This window comes from Mesoplodon bidens (assembly GCF_964165515.1).
Source record: "Mesoplodon bidens genome assembly, chromosome: 1".
In the NCBI taxonomy this organism is placed as follows: domain Eukaryota; kingdom Metazoa; phylum Chordata; class Mammalia; order Artiodactyla; family Ziphiidae; genus Mesoplodon; species Mesoplodon bidens.
Window position 1 is genome coordinate 173,177,013 of NC_138176.1, and position 19,684 is coordinate 173,196,696.

Genomic DNA, 19,684 nt, shown 5'->3' on the forward strand with positions numbered 1-19,684 from the left:
TGGCGGCCGCCGCTCGCCTGAAGGGAGCTGCTGGCGGGGCCCAGGGAGTCCCCGCCCGAGACCGCGCCGCCGCCTCCGCCATGGGTAAGGGGAGCAGACCGAGAGCGGACGCCCGGCCCTCCGTGCTGGGCCGAGGGCTCAGCCGGGCCAGGAGGACTGGTGGTGTGGGCATGGAGGCCTCGGGGTCGGAACTGGGGTCCGAACCCGGGTTTGGGCCTGGGCGGGGGCAGCCGGGGACGCAGGGGCGCCCGCGGTCGCCATGGCAACGCGCGGCCGCCCCTCGTTCCCCCCCGCCCCCTTCCCCGTTCAGGGGCCTAATGGCAGAGGTTTGGTGGTCCGTCGGCTTACAGGGAGCGAGGACAGGGCCGGCCGGGGTGCAGCTCCCGGGTCGGGGGAAATAGTCGGGGACGGGCGATGACTTTTCAGGTTTGGGGGTGGCGGAGGGAAGCGTCTCAGGTTTGGGCTTGGGTTCCAGACGCCGAGGGCGGGAGAGGGGCAGCGATGCCAAGCAGGACCCCGGGTGAGCCCTCCGTGAGGGTGTTGGGCGCGCCCCGAGCCCTTGGGCAGCCTTGCTGGCTGGGAGGCAGGGAGGCAGGGAAGGGGTTCTACAGGCAAGATGCGGGAACCGGCCCTTGGGCGCGTGTGTGGGCCGCAGCCCGGGCGGGGCGCGGCTGGGGTGCAAACGCTCCTCGGGAGCTGCCGGCGCCCACCAGGACCTACCTTCGAGCAGTTATAAAGGCGCCCTTTGTCTGGTTGTTGCATCGTACATTACGGATTGTGATGGGCACTGTTAAGAAAAATGAGAATTGCTGCAGATTATGAAACACCGACTATTTTCGTCCCCGAAAAAAGAGGGAGTCATACCACGATGCAGATTTGAAGCAATGATGTCTTGTGTGGAGATTCTCCACCAGCTAGCTTGGTCGTAGCAGTTGTGACTGTTTGCATTTTAAGTTGCTTAGGATTCAGTGTCACGCTTAACGCCTGGCTATCTGTGGTTAGAAGTAAAATACTAGATCATTGGGAACCCTGGACTTTTTGTCCAGTGAAGGAAAAACGGACATTTGGTTTACTTGGACTAGTAAATTTGTCAGGGATTATGAGACAGTATACTAAGTGCTTTATTTTTTTACACCTCATTTTGGCATCTGTGTTTGCTGAAAATATTTCTGCCAGTCACAACAGTGATGAGAGTATGGGGAAGCATCTGAATTTATAAGAAAACTGAGAATAAAATTTGTGGGAAAGAAAAATTTTTGTGAATTAAAAGTATCAGGTAAAATCAATTTTTAAAAATGCATCGATTACCTTGATATCCAACTGGATCAGCTGTGTGGAAGGTCAGGGAACTTTAAGGTGAAACTGCACCCTGCTTTTATTTCCTCTGGGAAAATAAAGGAGTCCTGCAATACAGAACTACAATTGCAATGAAAAGAGACAAGATAGAAAGAGGGTTAAAATGAGTGAGAGTTGAATGGCTTCTCTTGTGTCCCCCTATTTTATTTACCTGTCATGTTTGTTATGGGTGAAATTGGAATCCTAGAATTTTAACTACCTTTTATTTTATTGCCAGTTTATTCTGAACATTTTTTTGCTTTTGAATTCATCTTTGATGGTTCCTGCTGTCTGCCTTTGTATGAGACCCTTAAACATGTTGTCCGTTACTCTTATCTCCAGAGAAAGATTTAAAAAACTCATTCTCCCTGAAGAGGTACCACAAAAGTAAAATAAATACCCTAGAATAGCCAATTTGCAGGATCTTGAGAATAATTCATAAACTTTGGCTGGAGTGAGCATTGTTCTATGGTATGCATGAGAGACATAAAAAGAAGTTAACTAGGGGTGTATGTTAGGAAGACTTACTTGTCCACCAAGGAAAAACAAACCACTGTTGGTTTTACAGGGGAAGGAAAGGGTTTGTATAGTTTACAGTGTCAGTTCTTGCAAGTGATGTTGGACTCCTTTCTTGTGCTTTCAGCTACAAAAGACCCTACAGCTGTAGAGAGAGCAAACTTGTTAAACATGGCTAAACTCAGTATTAAAGGACTCATTGAATCTGCTCTAAGCTTTGGCCGCACTTTGGATTCTGATTATCCCCCCTTGCAGCAGTTTTTCGTTGTTATGGAACATTGTCTGAAACATGGTCTTAAAGGTATTGTGAGATTTTTTTTAAAAAAACCCAACTATAGAACCTCCCCCCTCCCATCTTAAGTATCCTTGAAAATGTGATTTTTTTTGAGGCCATAATTACTGTTACTTTAAAAATACTGGGTGGGTTGGTTTTAAGAGAAAATACCCTACTACTTTATGTTTTCTAATGGATGGTCTTCAGAAAATCCTTAGTTGTTAGTGTTTTTTAAGAAGTGTATTTGTATACTCTTGTTTTAAAAAAACTATTTATTTGGCTGCATCGGGTCTTAGTTGCAGCATGCCGGCTCTTTGTTGCAGCGCATAGGCTTCTCTAGTTGTGGCGTGCGGGCTCCAGAACACTCAGGCTCAGTAGTCACAGCACGCTGGCTTAGTTGCCCTGTGGCATGTGGGATCTTAGCTCCCTGACCAGGGATTGAGCCCACGTCCCCTGCGTTGGAAGGTGGATTCTTAACCACTAGACAACCAGGGAAGTCCCTGTAAAAAGTGTATTTGATTTAAAAATGTTTTCAACATACTCTGAGCTGATTTCCATTTTCTAGGACAACTATAGAGTTATATAGAAAATTTTAAGCTTGGTGATTCTGGTATGAACTATAATTACTAGTTTGAGCTCTCTTGAACAAATACATTAAAATAGTTGGTTGTTGAAATATGAACCTCCTTAGTGCATGAAAACGTATCTAGAAAAATTGTCTTCTGGATTGGGTTATTGTAGAAATGTGAGTGCTCCCTGAAAATGATGATAACAGTGGATATTGTATTCATCTATACATTTCATATTGAATTATTTTTATGTGTTTGTATTATATTACTGTTCTTTTACTTATAGTAACTACTTTGATCTCTGGTTCATATGATCAGAGCTGTGTAGAGGGCTATGTAAGAGTTGTGTACTAAGGTGACTATTAAAAAGGAAGAGAAGCTTGCTTTTATGTTGGTATACCAGAAGCCTGGGTAAGTTGGAAAGTTCTTTTTTTAAAAAAATTTTTATTGAAATATAGTTGATTTACAATATTGTGTTAGTTTCAGGTGTACAACAAAGTGATTCAGTTTTATATATATATATGTATATTTTATATATCTATATTCTTCTTTAGATTCTTTTCCATTATAGGTTATTACAAGATATTGAGTATAGCTCCCTGTGCTATACAGTAGGTCCTTATTGGTTATCTATTTTATGTATAGTACTGTGTATATTTTAATCCCAAACTCCTAATTTATCCCCCCCTCCTTTCCCCTTTGGTAACCATAAATTTGTTTTCTATGTCTCTGAGTCTATTTCCCTTTTGTTAAGTAAGTTCATTTGTATCATTTTTTTAGATTCCACATATAAGTGATATCATATGATACTTGTCTTTCTCTGACTGACTACTTCACTTAGTATGATGATTTCTAGGTCCATCCGTGTTGCTGCAAATGGTATTATTCTATTCTTTTTTATGGCTAATATTCCATTGTGTATATATACCACATCTTCTTTATCCATTCATCTGCTGATGCACACTTAGGGGGAGTTTCTGACTATGGCACATGAGAGTAGGGGTAAATGTGAAAAGCAAAAGAGGAGATTTACCTAAACATGGTTTTAATAAAATGTACTTTAAACTGAGAAGGAGCCTTGGCATCGAAATTTGAGAAGCCGTATATGTGATGTTATTAATGTATTCATTTTTAAATTAAAATTTGTTTATATTTATTGAGATATAATTGACATATAACGTATTAGTTTAATGGGTACAACACGATTCAGTATTTTTATATATTGTGAAATGATCACCACAATAAACCTAGTTAACATCCATTAGCACACATAGTTACAAGATTTTTTTTCTTGTGATGAAAACTTTTAAGATTTACTCTTAGCACCTTTCAGATATACAATACAATCTACAATACAGTAACTGTAGTCATTATGTACATTACGTCCCCAGTACTTCTTTTATAACTAGAAGTTTGTACCTTTTGACCATCTTTACCCATTTCATCAATTCCCACCCTCCAACCCTGGCAACCACCAATCTGTTCTGTGTATCTATGAGTTTGGTTTTTTGTTTTTACTTTTTCAGATTCCACTTTTTCTTTAATTAGAGTTAACATAATTTAAAAAATTATATATAATAGTGAAATATGTTCTTTTTATACATGAATCAAACAACATAGAAGCACATGGAGCAAAAACATAATTTCCCTTCATTCTCTTCCATTCATCTCTCTAAAGGAATCTTTGTCATTCTTCCAGCTCTTTTCTGTTTTTCTTTCTTTCTTTTTTTAATTGAATTATAGGTGATTTTTTCTTTTACTCTAAATAAAATCATGCTGTATTATTCTGTGACTTTCTTTTTTTCCCTATTTAAAAAAAAGAAAAACTTAATGGTATGGTTTGGAGATTTTGCCATTTACATAGAGGTGTTTAGCACATTTTTAATGGCTGTAAAATATTTCATAGTGTATGTATACCATGACTTATTTAACTACTTTCCTCTTAATGTACACTTAGGTGTTTCCAGTTTTTAATCATTAAAATTATGCTGTAAGGACATCTTTGGATATATATGTTTGTACACATGTGCTAAGATTTCTTTAGGATTCTTAGGAGTAGAATTATTGGGTCAAAGGATATATGTCTGTAAAGGCTTCACTGATTAATCAAACAACAGTGAATGTGTTTGTTTCCCCACATTTTTGCCTACTCTTGATATTCTCAGTCTCTGAATACGTCTTTTAATACATCAGGAAGTCAGCATTCTTATCTCAGGCCTTGAGTTTTAATTTGCTTTTGGAAAACTTCCTTTTTATTAAAAAAAAATAATAGCAGTAACATAGGTCCTTATTTTCCCCCAGCCTGCTGAAATGGAATTTGCCAAATGATGGCCACGATAGTTAACATTTTAAACTCTTTTCTGAATATATTTTCCTTTACTTCCCAAAATATCATGAGGCATACATACCCTAACAGTCAAATGCCTATCTTGATCAACCATTATAAAGCTACTTTGTGCTGATTGATTTTTCTCCCCCAGGGAAAAATTGCCTATCTTGCTGGCTTTTGGGTGGTGCATATGATAGGCACACTGGATCTGGTCAGTATTAGAAGGAAACAGTGATTTCATGGTTTTATATTACCCGAATCTCACATTCAAATAAAAGGAAAAGTAAAGTCACAATTTTTTGTGTTTAAAAGTAAAATAACTATTTGTCCTTGGTTTATTGAATAAACTGGTAAAGATCAGCCTGCTAGGGCCACCAGTCTTATTTTTGTACTGGTAAAGAATGAGCCCATGGGACTTCCTTGGTGGTCCAGTGGTTAAGAATTGGTCTTGCAATGCAGGGGATGCCGGTTCAATCCCTGGTCGGGGAACTAGGATCCCACATGCCGCAGGGCAACTAAGCCCATGCACTGCAACTGCTGAGCCTGTGCACCACAACTAGAGAGCCCGTGTGTTCTGGAGCCCTCACGCCACCAACTACAGAGCCCATGCGCTGCAACTACTGAGCCTGTGTGCCACAGCTATCGAGAAGCCTGCACAAAATAAAATAAATAAATATCTATTTAAAAAAGAAAGTTTTGGGGCTTCCCTGGTGGCGCAGTGGTTGAGAGTACGCCTGCCGATGCAGGGGACGCGGGTTCGTGCCCCGGTCCGGGAAGATCCCACATGCCGCGGAGCGGCTGGGCCTGTGAGCCATGGCCGCTGAGCCTGCGCATCCGGAGCCTGTGCTCCGCAACGGGAGAGGCCACAAGAGTGAGAGGCCCGCGTACCGCAAAAAAAAAAAAAAAAAAGAAAGAAAGAAAGAAAAAAGAATGAGCCTAGTTGTTCTTCTACTTTAATTACCTACTTGCATATTTCTGATATGGAAAAATGACCAAGGTGCATATTTCTGATAGGGAGAATATCAGAATCCTGATGAACAGGCTCCTGATCAACAGGGCTGTGTAGTGATAAGAGAGGAAAGGTCTGTGAATAATTGTATGTTAAGTTAGAAATGTTGAAACTAAGTATTTAACATGAGGTTACTACAGTTTTGTAAGTTGAAGTTACATGCGTTATATTTTCTTTTTAAAGTAAGAAAATCATTTTTGAGTTATAACAAAACTATATGGGGCCCTTTGGAACTGGTGGAGAAGCTGTACCCAGAAGCAGAGGAAATAGGAGCTAGTGTCCGGGATTTACCTGGTCTTAAGTAAGTAATCTTATTACTTGTTCCTCCCTCACCGTAGAAGTATATTTACTATTCCTTAAAAGTACCTCAATCTAGTTTATTATCTTCTCGCAGCCTTATGTAGCCTTCTTGCATTCTCTTCTAATAAACTTCTGTTTATTCTTTATGGCTCAGCTCAAATTTCATTTCCGTTATGAAATTTTTCTTAGCCCCCTCAATAAGAATTAAGTACTGTTTCTTTTATACTGCTATCATTATAATCACTCTTATATCACTTACTTAAATTCTGCATTGTATTGCAGGAAATAGGCAAGTTCTTTTAAGATAGGATGTATCAATTATGCATTTCTGTTTCCTAAGTATTAAGCTAGTTTGCAGTAGTAGGCAATTGTACTGTTTGAAGACTGATTTAAGCTAAATCCAGGGCAAAGTATCAGGAGATTTGAGTTCTCTGATAAGCCATTTATGTACCACAGGACTTGTGCAAATTACTTTTTTTTATTCTTTAAATTGGGATCTATATTGTCATCTGCCTGTTTGACTAGATGAAGGTGCAGCCAGCCCTCGATATCTGTGGGTTTTGCACCTGCAGATACAACCAACTTTGGATCAAAAATATTCAAAAAAATTTTTTTCAGAAGGTTTCAAAAAGCAAAACTTGAATTTGCCACACCCTGGCAACTACTTACATAGTATTTATTTTGTATTAGGTATTATAAGTAATCTAGAGATGATTTAAAGTATATGGGAGGATGCGCATAGGTTATATGCAAAATACTATGCCATTTTATTTAAGGGACTTGAGTATCTCTGGATTTTGGTATCTGAGGGGGTCCTGGAACCAATCCCCCACAAATACTGAGGAAAAACTGTATATGAAATGTCCTAAAAGCTGAATGTTCTAGCTAGTGACTCATGAGTGTTGAAAATTTTTTGCAGGTTTTTTGCTGTTAAGGCTAAGGTCTTATGTTCTTCAGGGTGTGATTAAAATAGAAGAGCTTACTTTAGTTTATCTTAATTCTTGAGAATGAGATAACTTTTTTTTTATGCTTACCATTTTTGTCAGATTATCAGTTTGCTTTCTCTTAGCTTTACAATTTAGGGTTTTGTATGTTATAGGGAATATGGTAGTGTTTTCTGTTATCACAACATCCAAATGTTTGCAAGTTGTACTTAATTGAGTGATAAAAGTAAATAGCTCTTCACTGAGTACTGTATCAGGGTAACAGGATAATTGTTTTACATGAATTATCTCATTAAGCGCTTAAATCAACCTTAGGGTAGAGATTATTATCATGATAATTGTATAGATGTGAAAAGTAAAGATCAAAGAAGTAACAGTTAATAAGTGGCAGAGCCAGGATTTAAACCCAGTTTTTAGAATTAAATAGCAAGTGATGTTCACACTTCATATTTCTTGTAATGGTATATAAGGTGTAGCAATTTTTAATAAAGAGAGGAAAAGGGGAATTTAACTCTCAAAAAGAGAAACATAAGATTTGGTTTCATTTTAATATGAAAATACATGTTCATATTGTTTTTAAAAAGCCAAATTCTACAAAAGTAAAAAAATGATTTCTGAAAAATAGTATTCATTAAAATGCTAAGCCCGAGGTGGGTGGGTGATAAAAATAAATAAATAAAATAAAATAAAATAAATAAAATGCTAAGCCATAAGAAATTTGTTAGCTGTTTGAAGTGAAGATTAAGTTTCCTCCCACATTACCTGCCAAAATGTTCTCTGCATAAGAAAATATAAAAGTGTGAATGATGTATTTCTCTTTAAAAAAGTCATACATGTTCTGTAAAACTTGGTTTTATTTTTACTAAATGATAAGAATTTGGATAAGAGAGATATGAGATTAAATTTTTTTTAGCAAGAGAACAAATCCACACTTTTATTTATTTACTTTTCAATAAGTTTAAATCCTTGAGGGGTATAGCATCACACCGATTCTGTGTCCAATGACCTTAGCAGGAAGGTTGCTTCAGAATTTGGTGCAAACCATGCCACTGTTACCAAGAGCACAGGTCACCTTTCCCCAGATGGCTGGTTTTGTTCAGTTTGCCATAAGGAGTTACTGTGTTGTTTTTTGCTTTGTACACATCAGCACATCTCTTGCCTAGATAGAATTAGTTTTCATCTTGAGCACAAACACCTTCAGGTTTTTTTTTACATCTTTATTAGAGTATAAATGCTTTACAATGTTGTGTTAGTTTCTGCTGTACAACAAAGTGAATCAGCTATATGTATACATATATCCACATGTCCCCTCCCTCTTGAGCTTCCCTCCTACCCTCCCTATCCCACCACTCTTGGTGGTCACAAAGCATCCAGCTGATCTCCCTGTGCTATGCAGCAGCCTCCCACTAGCCATCCATTTTACATTTGGTAGTGTATATATGTCAGTGGTACTCTCTCACTTTGTCCCAACTTCCCCTTCCCCTCCGTGCCCTCAAGTCTGTTCTCTACATCTGCATCTTTATTCCTGCCCTGCCACTAGGTTCATCCATACTGCTTTTTAAAATTCCATATACATGCGTTAGCATACGGTGTTTGTTTTTCTCTTTCTGACTTACTTCACTCTGTATGACAAATTCTAGGTCCATCCACCTCACTACAAATACTCAATTTTGTTCCTTTTTATGGCTGAGTAATATTCCATTGTATATATGTGCCACATCTTCTTTATCCATTCATCTGTTGATGGACACTTAGGTTGCTTCCATGTCCTGGCTGTTGTAGATAGTGCTGCAGTGAACATTGTAGTTCATGACTCTTTTTGAATTATGGTTTTCTCAGGGTATATGCCCAGTAGTGGGATTGCTGGGTTGTATGGTAGTTCTGTCTTTAGTTTTTTAAGGAACCTCCATACTGTTCTCCATAGTGGCTGTAACAATTTACATTCCCACCAACAGTGCAAGAGGGTTCCCTTTTCTCCACACCCTCTCCAGCATTTATTGTTTGTAGATTTTTTGGTGATGGCCATTCTGACTGGTGTGAGGTAATACTTCATTGTGGTTTTGATTTGCATTTCTCTTCTGATTAGTGATGTTGAGCATCTTTTCATGTATTTGCTGGCCATCTGTATATCTTCTTTGGAGAAATGTCTATTTAGGTCTTCTGCCCATTTTTGGATTAGGTTGTTTGTTTTTTGTGATATTGAGCTGCGTGAGCTGCTTGTATATTTTGGAGATTAGTCCTTTGTCAGTTATTTTGTTTGCAAATATTTTCTCCCATCCTGAGAGTTGTCTTTTCGTCTTGTTTATGGTTTCCTTTGCTGTCTAAAAGCTTTTAAGTTTCATTAGGTCCCATTTATTTATTTTTGTTTTTATTTCCCTTACTCTAGGAGGTGGGTCAAAAAGGATCTTGCTGTGATGTATGTCATAGAGTGTCCCGCCTATGTTTTCCTCTAAGAGTTTGATAGTGTCTGGCCTTACATTTAGTTCTTTAATCCATTTTGAGTTTATTTTTGCGTATGGTGTTATGGTGTGTTCTAATTTCATTCTTTTACATGTATCTATCCATTTTTACCAGCACCACTTATTGAAGAGGCTGTCTTTTCTCCATTGTACATTCTTCCCTCCTTTGTCAAAGATAAGGTGACCATATGTGCGTGGGTTTATCTCTGGGCTTTCTATCCTATTCCATTGATCTATATTTCTGTTTCTGTGCCAGTACCATACTGTCTTGATTACTGTAGCTTTGTAGTATAGTCTGAAGTCAGGGAGCTTGATTCCTCCAGCTCCATTTTTCTTTTCCAAGATTGCTTTGGCTATTCGGGGTCTTTTGTGTTTCCATACAAGTTGTAAAATTTTTTGTTCTAATTCTGTGAAAAATGCCATTGGTAATTTGATAGGGATTGCACTGAGTCTGTAGATTGCTTTGGGTAGTATAGTCATTTTCACAATATTGATTCTTCCAATCTAGCAGAATGGTATATCTCTCCATCTGTTTATGTTATCTTTGTTTTCTTTCATCAGTGTTTTATAGTTTTCTGAGTACAGGTCTTTTGCCTCCTTAGGTAGGTTTATTCCTAGGTATTTTATTCTTTTATTGTTTCCTTAATTTCTCTTTCTGATCTTTCATTGTTAACCATAAGATCATCTCAATAGATGCAGAAAAAGCTTTTGACAGAATTCAACACCCATTTATGATAAAAACTCTCCAGAAAGTGGGCATAGAGGGAACCTACCTCAACATAATAAAAACCGTATATGACAAACCCACAGTAAACATCATTCTCAGTGGTGAAAAACTGAAAGCATTTCCTCTATGATCAGTAACAAGACAAGGATGTCCACTCTCACCACTATTATTCAACGTAGTATTGGAAGTCCTAGCCACAGCAATCAGAGAAGGAAAAGATATAAAAGGAATACAAATGGAAAAGAAGAAGTAAAACTGTCACTGTTTGCTGATGACTTGATACTATACATAGAAAATCCTAAAGATGCCACAAGAAAACTACTAGAACTAATCAACGTATTTGGTAAGGTTGCAGGGTTCCTTCAGTTTTAAGAAGAGCTGTGTGCTCCCTCTGTCCCAGAGACACTGCTTATAGCCAGCAAAAATGACCTGGTCCACAGCATTTCAGACAAATTTGTTGTTTTAAAAGTTCTGTTCCCATCAGGCCTCCACGTTAAAGAGAAGATTTAATGTTTTAAACGACAACTGGATAAAAGAAACATTTGAAAACTAGCAAGCAGTGATTCTTTCTAATTAATTAGCATCTAGATACCTTCTTAGCTTTGTCATGATTTTTAAAATTCAGATATAATATCAGTTATTTTTTGAGAGCATTATATTGCATTTATTTATGCATTTTGCATAATCATATTTAGAGGGCTAAGCCTATTCTGATAAAATATTTCTTGTGGAAATATCCTCACTATTTAGAGAGTCATTTTTTCCAAGGCATAAATGGTACCTAGATGTCCTGTAGGTGCAGATTTATCTTAGAGACTTAAAAAGCTCCCAGGGATTGGTTTGCATGCTCAAAGAGCTGACTTGAAGCTCTAGAAACTAAGATGAAACCATGATAAATTGCCTTTTTTCTTTATTAATGTGTACTTCAACAAAGATAGAAGATGTAGTCTATAATCTTTGGGCTGGGGCTCTTTTCTGACTGTTGGGTTTTGCTTTTCAGGACCCCCCTGGGTCGTGCAAGAGCGTGGCTTCGATTAGCCCTCATGCAAAAAAAAATGGCTGACTACCTGCGTTGCTTAATTATTCAAAGGGATCTCTTGAGGTATTACCATTAAATCATGTTTATTTTCATTTTTTATTTCATTTATATCCTGTTTCCCAAAAAGGATTGAAGATATAGTATGAAAGGATATGATGGCATAAAATAAAAGGAGGAGCAAAATGAGATAGAGAAGCATGGTGGGGACATAATGTGGATCAAGAACTAACCTAAAAAATGAATACTGTAAGATTTTTATTGGCTGACAAGGTGGAAATTTATATGTCATATTTCTAAGTTTTAATTTTTTCCTAAATTACAGTTAATTCTATGAATAAAAATTTGTATTGGAATTTGGGGCTTTAATTCAGGAGGTTTCTTTTTAGATCTTGAATGTCCAAACTACTGCTTTGACTGTATTGTGGGAGCTTTTTAAACTGTCAGTTTAAATTGAAGACCAAATGTTTAAGACAGACTTTCAAAGCAAGGATATCAGTTCTCAAAAGGAGTGGGCCCATGGCAGCCCCTCTCTTCGCCCTTGTTCTCTTAGAGTGCCTCTGTGATATTTTGGAGAATCTGGTCTTTTTTTTTTTTAATGTTTTCTTCTTTTAAATTTATTGATTGATTTTTATTTTTGGCTCCATCGGGTCTTCATTGTGGAATGAGGGATCTTTTTTTTTTTTTTTTTTTTTTTGTGGTACGCGGGCCTCTCACTGTTGTGGCCTCCCCCGTTGCGGAGCACAGGCTCCGGACGCGCAGGCTCAGCGGCCGTGGCTCACAGGCCCAGCCGCTCCGTGGCATGTAGGATCCTCCCAGACCGGGGCACGAACCCGTGTCCCCTGCGTCGGCAGGCGGACTGTCAACAATTGCGCTACCAGGGAAGCCCTGAGGGATCTTTTTTATTGTGGTGCTAAGGCTCTTTGTCACAGCGTGTGGGCTTCTCTCTAGTTGTGGCGTGTGGGTTTTCTCTCTGTAGTTATGGCGCGTGAGCTCCAGAGCACGTGGGCTCTGTAGTTGTGGTGTGCAGGCTCCAGAGTGTGTGGGCTGTGTAGTGTGCAGCACGTGGCTCTCTAGTTGAGGCACACGGGCTTAGTAGTTGTGGCTTGTGGGCTTAGTTGCCCCTCGGCACGTGGGATCTTAGTTCCCCAACCAGGGATCAAACCCTCATCCCCTGCACTGGAACGTGGATTTCTTACTACTGGACCACCAGGGAAGTCCCTGGTCATTTTTTATTTTACTTGTGACTCCAGTTGTACATCTTGGTTTTCCCATTTGTTAAATGAGAATGACCATGCTTTAAACACCTTCAATTTCTCAACGATATTCTGAAGGTTAATTAAGGTGATTAAGTAGTATACATGGGACTTCTTGAGGAAGGCATGAGACAGTGATAAATAGTTTTCTGAGTATTAGTTGTCAAGTCTTAGTTTTTAGGCTGTCCTATTTCTTTCACAAGTCTCTTGTTTGAACACTTTTTGGGATCTAGATATCCATAAATATCTTTAATGCTTATCTATTAAGAGCACTTGCAATAGATATACCAAATGCATTGACTTGAAAATGGACTTGAAATGTTTCTTATGTTCGTTTCCCCACATTAGTCTTTATCCTAAGCGTCTTAATAAATCCTGGGATGAAAATTCAACTGTACTAAAAAGTATCGTAATCAGATCAGCAGCAGTCACTGTATCTTTTGAGAGTCACAAACATTCCAGGCCTCAATGCTGCCCCCTTTTTTTTTTTTTAATCTCTGTTTGCTTCTCTTTTCTCTCTCTCAAAATTCCTTTTCCTCTTTTATCTCCTTCAGTCCGTTTCTTCTACGTTTTCTTTATAGACATTTAAATCTCAAAAATTTTAAGTTATTTGCATATAGAAAGGCTAATTTCAAGTTACCTAATTTATATTGGTTCCATGCTGTAATAAGGTATTGAGATTTTAAAATTTAGTTTTCGAAATAAATTTGTAATTTAAGATTTTTATTATTTTAATTTTCACAGTGAATTCTATGAGTATCATGCACTAATGATGGAAGAAGAAGGAGCAGTAATTGTTGGGCTGCTGGTTGGCCTGAATGTGATAGACGCTAATCTGTGTGTAAAGGGAGAGGATTTAGACTCACAAGTAAGTGAGAATGACTAGTGCCAAATGCAGAGTGTTTTCAGTTTGTACTGTTCCTCTTTGATCCAGGTATTACTCTAAGTTGTAAACAGTGCTGTTTAACACCAGAGGAAAATTAGGGATGAAAGTCAGTTGTATGTTAAAGGTACTTCTAGAATTTTCACCCTCTAAATAAGAATAACTTTATTTACTTTAGGTTGGAGTGATTGATTTTTCCATGTATTTAAAGAATGAAGAAGATATTGGAAATAAAGAAAGGTATGATTTTCCTAAGTTATTTCACACGTTGTATTTTATATGTAGCTCTTTACAAATCAGTATGAGGTCCATCTATTTGCAATGTGGTTTTTATTTCCTTTTTTTCTGCGTAGTTCCTGCTTTGTTTTGTTTTCACTTCCATTTACAAGGTTTACAAAGCAAAAATCACTTAGAAGGAGGTTTTAATCTGAAGTACGACTTTTGGTCATACCAGTAGTTTAGAGACCCATTTTATTTTTTATTTATTTTTTGGTTGTGCTGCACGGCTTATGGGATTTTAGTTCCCTGACCAGGGATTGAACCTGGGCCCTTGGCACTGAGAGCGTGGAGTCCTAACCACTGGACTGCCAGGGAATTCCCCGGAGACCCATTTTAATAGTCAGCTCTGTTTCTGTGATAAAAAGAAATGAAAGCTTATTATTCATAAGCTTACAAATGCTGGTTTATTTTAAGACATAACATCAATCATTTCACAATATTAAATGTATTATATTAACATGTTGTACACCTTAAATTTACACAATGTTATATGTCAAATATATTTCTTAAAAAAATAAATGCAAAAATATTTAAAAACAGGGCTTCCCTGGTGGTACAGTGGTTGAGAGTCCTCCTGCCGATGCAGGGGACACGGGTTCGTGCCCTGGTCCAGGAGGATCCCACATGCCGCAGAGCAACTAGGCCCGTGAGCCATGGCCGCTGAGCCTGCGCGTCCGGAGCCTGTGCTCCGCAACGGGAGAGGCCACAACAGTGAGAGGCCCGCGTACCGCAAAAAAAAAAAAAAAAAAAAAAAAAAATTAAAAACATACTAATGGTATTGTTTAATATTAGCAAGTAATTTATTTAACAAAAGTTACAGTTATTTAGTACACAGCTTGCTGCTATATGATTATAAAGATTCTTGAATTTTATTTTAAAGGCAAGATAACGTTGTGTTACCATTATGGTTTAACAACAATTTTAGATAATTTAGATCTTTTGTGTGGTTTTTTTTTTTTTTTTTTTTGGTCACCCAGTAAATACCTTTCCAGTTAGCACAAAGCTACTTTTTCCCCTCCTCTAGGAATGTTCAAATTGCTGCCATATTAGACCAGAAGAATTATGTTGAAGAATTAAATAGACAACTGAAGTAAGTATTATGGACACATGGATACTTAGAACATTTTGGATGTTGTCTTAGGTTTTTTTTTCCCCCCCTTCAGGTCATCTTAAGCCTATTCCTTTTTTCTAAGCATCTTTGAAAAGGGGTTGAGCGGATAGAGAGTGAATGGAAATTGAGAATACAGAGAATTATTGGAAATAATTGATTTTCAGCAGAAAATGAGAGTCATATTTTTAAATAGAATCTTCAGAGACATTTAAAAATAGAATTTCAGGGCTTCCCTGGTGGCGCAGTGGTTAAGAATCTGCCTGCCAATGCAGGGGACATGGGTTTGAGCCCTGGCCCAGGAAGATCCCACATGCTGTGGAGCAGCTAAGCCCATGTGCCACAACTACTGAGCCCGCATGCCACAACTACTGAAGCCTGTGTGCCTAGAGCCCATGCTCTGCAATAAGAAGCCATCGCAATGAGAAGCCCGCACACTGCAACGAAGAGTAGCCCCCGCTCACCGTAACTAGAGAAAGCCCAGGAGCAGCAATGAAGACCCAATGCAGCCAAAAATAAAAAGAAATAAAATAAATAAATTAAAAAAAAATAGAATTTCAGACTTATCCCTCTACCCTTGAGAAAAAAAGGCTAGAGAGGGTGAAAGTTTATATCATTTTGGTGGAAATGAAGTAGGAAAAAAATTCATTTTTCCTACTTCAAAGGACTTCACGTGTCAGTGTGACTGTCATCTTCCATGGTGGAAGTTTTCTCCTTACAATGTCACCTGGTCATTGAAGCTGTTAGTGAATACTCTATCTGGGAAGAATTTCTGAGATCTTGTGTGTAAAATAGTGTAGTACAGTTCTGTCTAGTAGAAATATAATGTGAGTCACAAAGGTAATTTAAAATATCTAGTAACCACATTAAAAAAATAAAAAAGAAACATGAAATATGAGATATTTTATATATTTTGTTGTACTGTTTTCAAAATTCAATGTGCATTTTACACTTACAGCACATTTCAATTCAGAGAAGCCACATGTGGCTTATGGCTGCCATACCAGATAGCACAGGTATAGTGAATAATATTTACTACATTGTTAGAAACAGACTGTTCTCATTAACTAAGATGAATAATTCAAAAATGGCTATCTCTGGGTGATATTATGAATAATAAAAAATAATTTTAAAAAATTTTAAATTTCTTTATACTTTTCTGTATTTTCTGAGTTTCACTCAATAAACATGCATTACAATCAGAAAATACAGTTAAACATTTTCCCATTTTAGAAAAAGAAACTAATAAGTTGTAACTCTTGCTTTCTCTCTGAAGTTGGAGAGAGAGGAAAGATCTTATATCAGTGTCTTTTCTTTTTTTTAATCATGGAGTTTTAATAATTGGTATCGGGCTTCCCTGGTGGCACAGTGGTTGAGAGTCCGCCTGCCGATGCAGGGGACACGGGTTTATGCCCCGGTCCGGGAAGATCCCACATGCCGCAGAGCGGCTGGGCTCGTTAGCCATGGCTGCTGGGCCTGCGCGTCCGGAGTCTGTGCTCCGCAACGGGAGAGGGGCTACAATAGAGAGAGGCCCGCGTACTGCAAAAAAAAAAAAAAAATTGGTATCATAGGAAATATATGCATATATATATGTATTTTGTAATTTGTATTTCTGAGATTGTATATATGAATGCAACCTTGTACTGCTTATTTATTTACTTTTAAATTTTTATTCACTACTTGGGAATAGGGAATATATTCACATGGTTCGAACTTCAAAAGGAACATAAAATGAAAAATTTCCCTCTTCCCTGATCTCCAACCATCTGGTTTCCCTCTTTGGGAGTAGTTAATACACTAGGTTCTTGTATATGCCTCCAGAGATACATAGGGTAGCATGCTTTTTACACTAGTCTGTACTTTACTATTCCTACTCAACTGTTTATCTTTAGAGTTTACTTCATTCAGTTCAGAAGAGCTTTCTCATTCCCTTTTCAATTATGTGTATTATTCAGTTACAGCAATACTGGTACCTTACTTTTGTATATTTTATGTATTAACTTTTTTATTGTTTGTCTCTTTAGAAAGTAGTTCTTGTACATTTAGAATATTTCAAAAGTATAGAAAACAGAAAAAACAGAACTCACTTATCCTTCACTTAAAGAAAACAACTGTTGAGCGTTTATTGTTTTTAAGTGCTTTTTGATTATTATTTTATTGATTCTCACATAAAAGTAGGGCAAATATCATTGTCTGATTTTATAGATAAGGAAACTGAAGCTCAGAAAGGTTTTACAGCTTTGAAGGTGAAACAGTTAGAAAGTAGAAAAGCAGGGACTATAAACTTGGTCTTCCATCTCCTAGTCCTGTACTTATTACATATCACCATCAGGATACCCTTGTGCTGTTTGTGAAAAATTCAAGTTGTTTACCTAAGAATGATTGTATTTTAAAAATGATTTAATATGAGTAGAAAAACATTTTTCTTGTTTCATCAGTTAAACTAATATGCCATTACTTACTTCTGAGGCTAGTATAAAATTTGTTGAATCTATTATAGATTTTACTGTAACGTATACAGCATATTTCATTTTATATTAGAGAAAGTTTGAGATGGTAGAATCAAGCAGGCCTTGAAAAACGACTCAGTAAAATGTACAATAATGTCCAATCTTGATCGATTTAAGTAAAAATTCACAGAACAAATTTGTTCATATACTGTAACCTGACTTTTGACTCTATCCTTGAAAGACGGGTGATTGCTTAGCTGCAGGCTGATTGGATACCTGATGCTGGGTGTCTCATATTCACATTTCCCAAACCATGGGTGACTTGGGAGGTCTTTAAGTTATTATGAAAGTGGAGAGGGTGACCAGAGGGAGCTTGTGTTGAAGACCACTATTTACAAGCTTCATTAAGCCACTTAATTATAAAGTGGACATTTAAAATTCATCCTAAACTTAAAATAATTTTGAATTTAGTTTTAACAATATTTAGTAATCTTTGTGTGGAATTTTAATTCCTAAATGTTATAAGTTAAATATAAGAAGGACCCTAAGAAGACAGCAAAATATAATGAGCAGCATCAAATGGAATTTTAATAGAAAATTTTATTCTTTTGCTACAGATTTTATTGCTGTTAGTCAGCTGAAGTTCTCCAACTTAATGAAATTTCCCACAATCAAAAATTCAGACAGGGCAGTTGGTGCATGTCAGTCAACATGATGAGTCCAGGATAACATACTTTTTCTTGCCTTTGTGAGTTTGTGTGATTCTGAATGAGTTTTTTCTTTATTAATTTCAGCAGCACAGTCAGCAGTCTCCATTCAAGAGTTGACTCTTTAGAAAAGTCAAATACTAAGCTGATTGAAGAGGTATTGTCACCTAACCATGGATAATTGCCTTTCATGGACCTAGTATTGGTGATCCTTTTCCATTTTAAGTATGAATGCATTAAACGTGCACGCACACACACAAACACATTTTCATCATTATGATGGAATACTTATAGTATAGTTGTAATTGATGATCATAAGTTCTAAAGAAACCATGTATTCTCTGGCAAATTCTTAGGTGAATCTGTGAATTGTTTGAGATACTCAGCTTCTAGAAATGAGCCCCAAAGATGAAATGCATACAACTCTTCTATAAATAAACCATGAGTCTCATTTTTTAACCTGGATGACCTGTATCACCTATAGTTAGAAATTACCATTAAAATGATCCTGTCCCTCGTGTTCTCCTATTCAGATTACTTTTCCTTACAAGCATCACTCCATGATCGTGTACGCCCTTTCTCCATCCTCCCATGTGTAAAACTCATCCCATGTGCTCTGGTTTCCTGCATTGTCGAAGTAGTTGTCTGGTGGTTGCAGAACCAGAAATTTACCTCAGCTCTCTTTTTTAACTTTTTAAAAAAACTTCAAAAAAAATATTTTGGCCATGCTGCACAGCTTGTGGGATCTCAGTTCCCCAGCCAGGCGTTGAACCCCGGCCACAGCTGTGACAGTGCCGAATCCTAACCTCTAGGCCACCAGGGAACTCCCTCAGATCTCTTTTTAATACTATTTGTAAAGTTACTTTTGAGATAAGTTTTTTTTTTTTTTAATCTATCTAACCATAGAATTATTGCTTTCCGGACTTCCTTGGTGGCTCAGTGGTTAAGAATCTGCCTGCCATGCAGGGGACATGGGGTCAAGCCCTGGTCCAGGAAGATCCCACATGCCGCGAAGCAACTAAGCCCGTGCGCCACAACTACTAAGCCTGCACTCTAGAGCCCACGAGCCTAGAGCCCATCCTCCGCATCAAGAGAAGCCACTGCAGTGAGAAGCCCACGCACCGCAACAAAGAGTAGCCGGCACTCGCTGCAACTAGAGAAAGCCCGCGCAGCAATGAAGACCCAATGCAGCCAAAAATAAATAATAAAAATAAAATAAAATTTTAAAAAAATTATTGCTTTCCATTTTCAGAATTATTTAGGCTAGAGGAAGAAATCTGTTATTAGTGCTATGAACCCTACTTTACATGTTAATTAAAATTCATATTTCTTTTAGAACTGGCCTAATTTTCCCAAACCAGGAAGCACATGACTGTTTGCATGACTGCATTTTCATTTTGATAGTTTAGGACCATTTGATAGTTTGATAGATTGGGACCCTTAGAGAGAGCTCCTCACTAGTTTGTGCCTCTTCTTGACCATAATAGGCACACTGTGAAGTTC

The 19,684-nt window shown here is 37.8% G+C and overlaps 1 protein-coding gene across 1 annotated transcript in view; it reads left to right on the forward strand.

Annotated features, from left to right (window-relative positions):
• Positions 1-215: 215 nt before the first annotated feature.
• Positions 216-19,684, forward strand: part of RUFY2 (RUN and FYVE domain containing 2) — a 50,904-nt gene continuing 31,435 nt past the window's right edge. The window contains 9 exon segments of the mRNA XM_081224360.1: positions 216-400; positions 402-426; positions 1,979-2,152; positions 6,216-6,333; positions 11,463-11,564; positions 13,499-13,622; positions 13,816-13,877; positions 14,941-15,006; positions 18,269-18,338. Coding sequence (XP_081080486.1) covers positions 260-400; positions 402-426; positions 1,979-2,152; positions 6,216-6,333; positions 11,463-11,564; positions 13,499-13,622; positions 13,816-13,877; positions 14,941-15,006; positions 18,269-18,338 — 882 coding nt within the window. The 5' untranslated portion in view covers positions 216-259.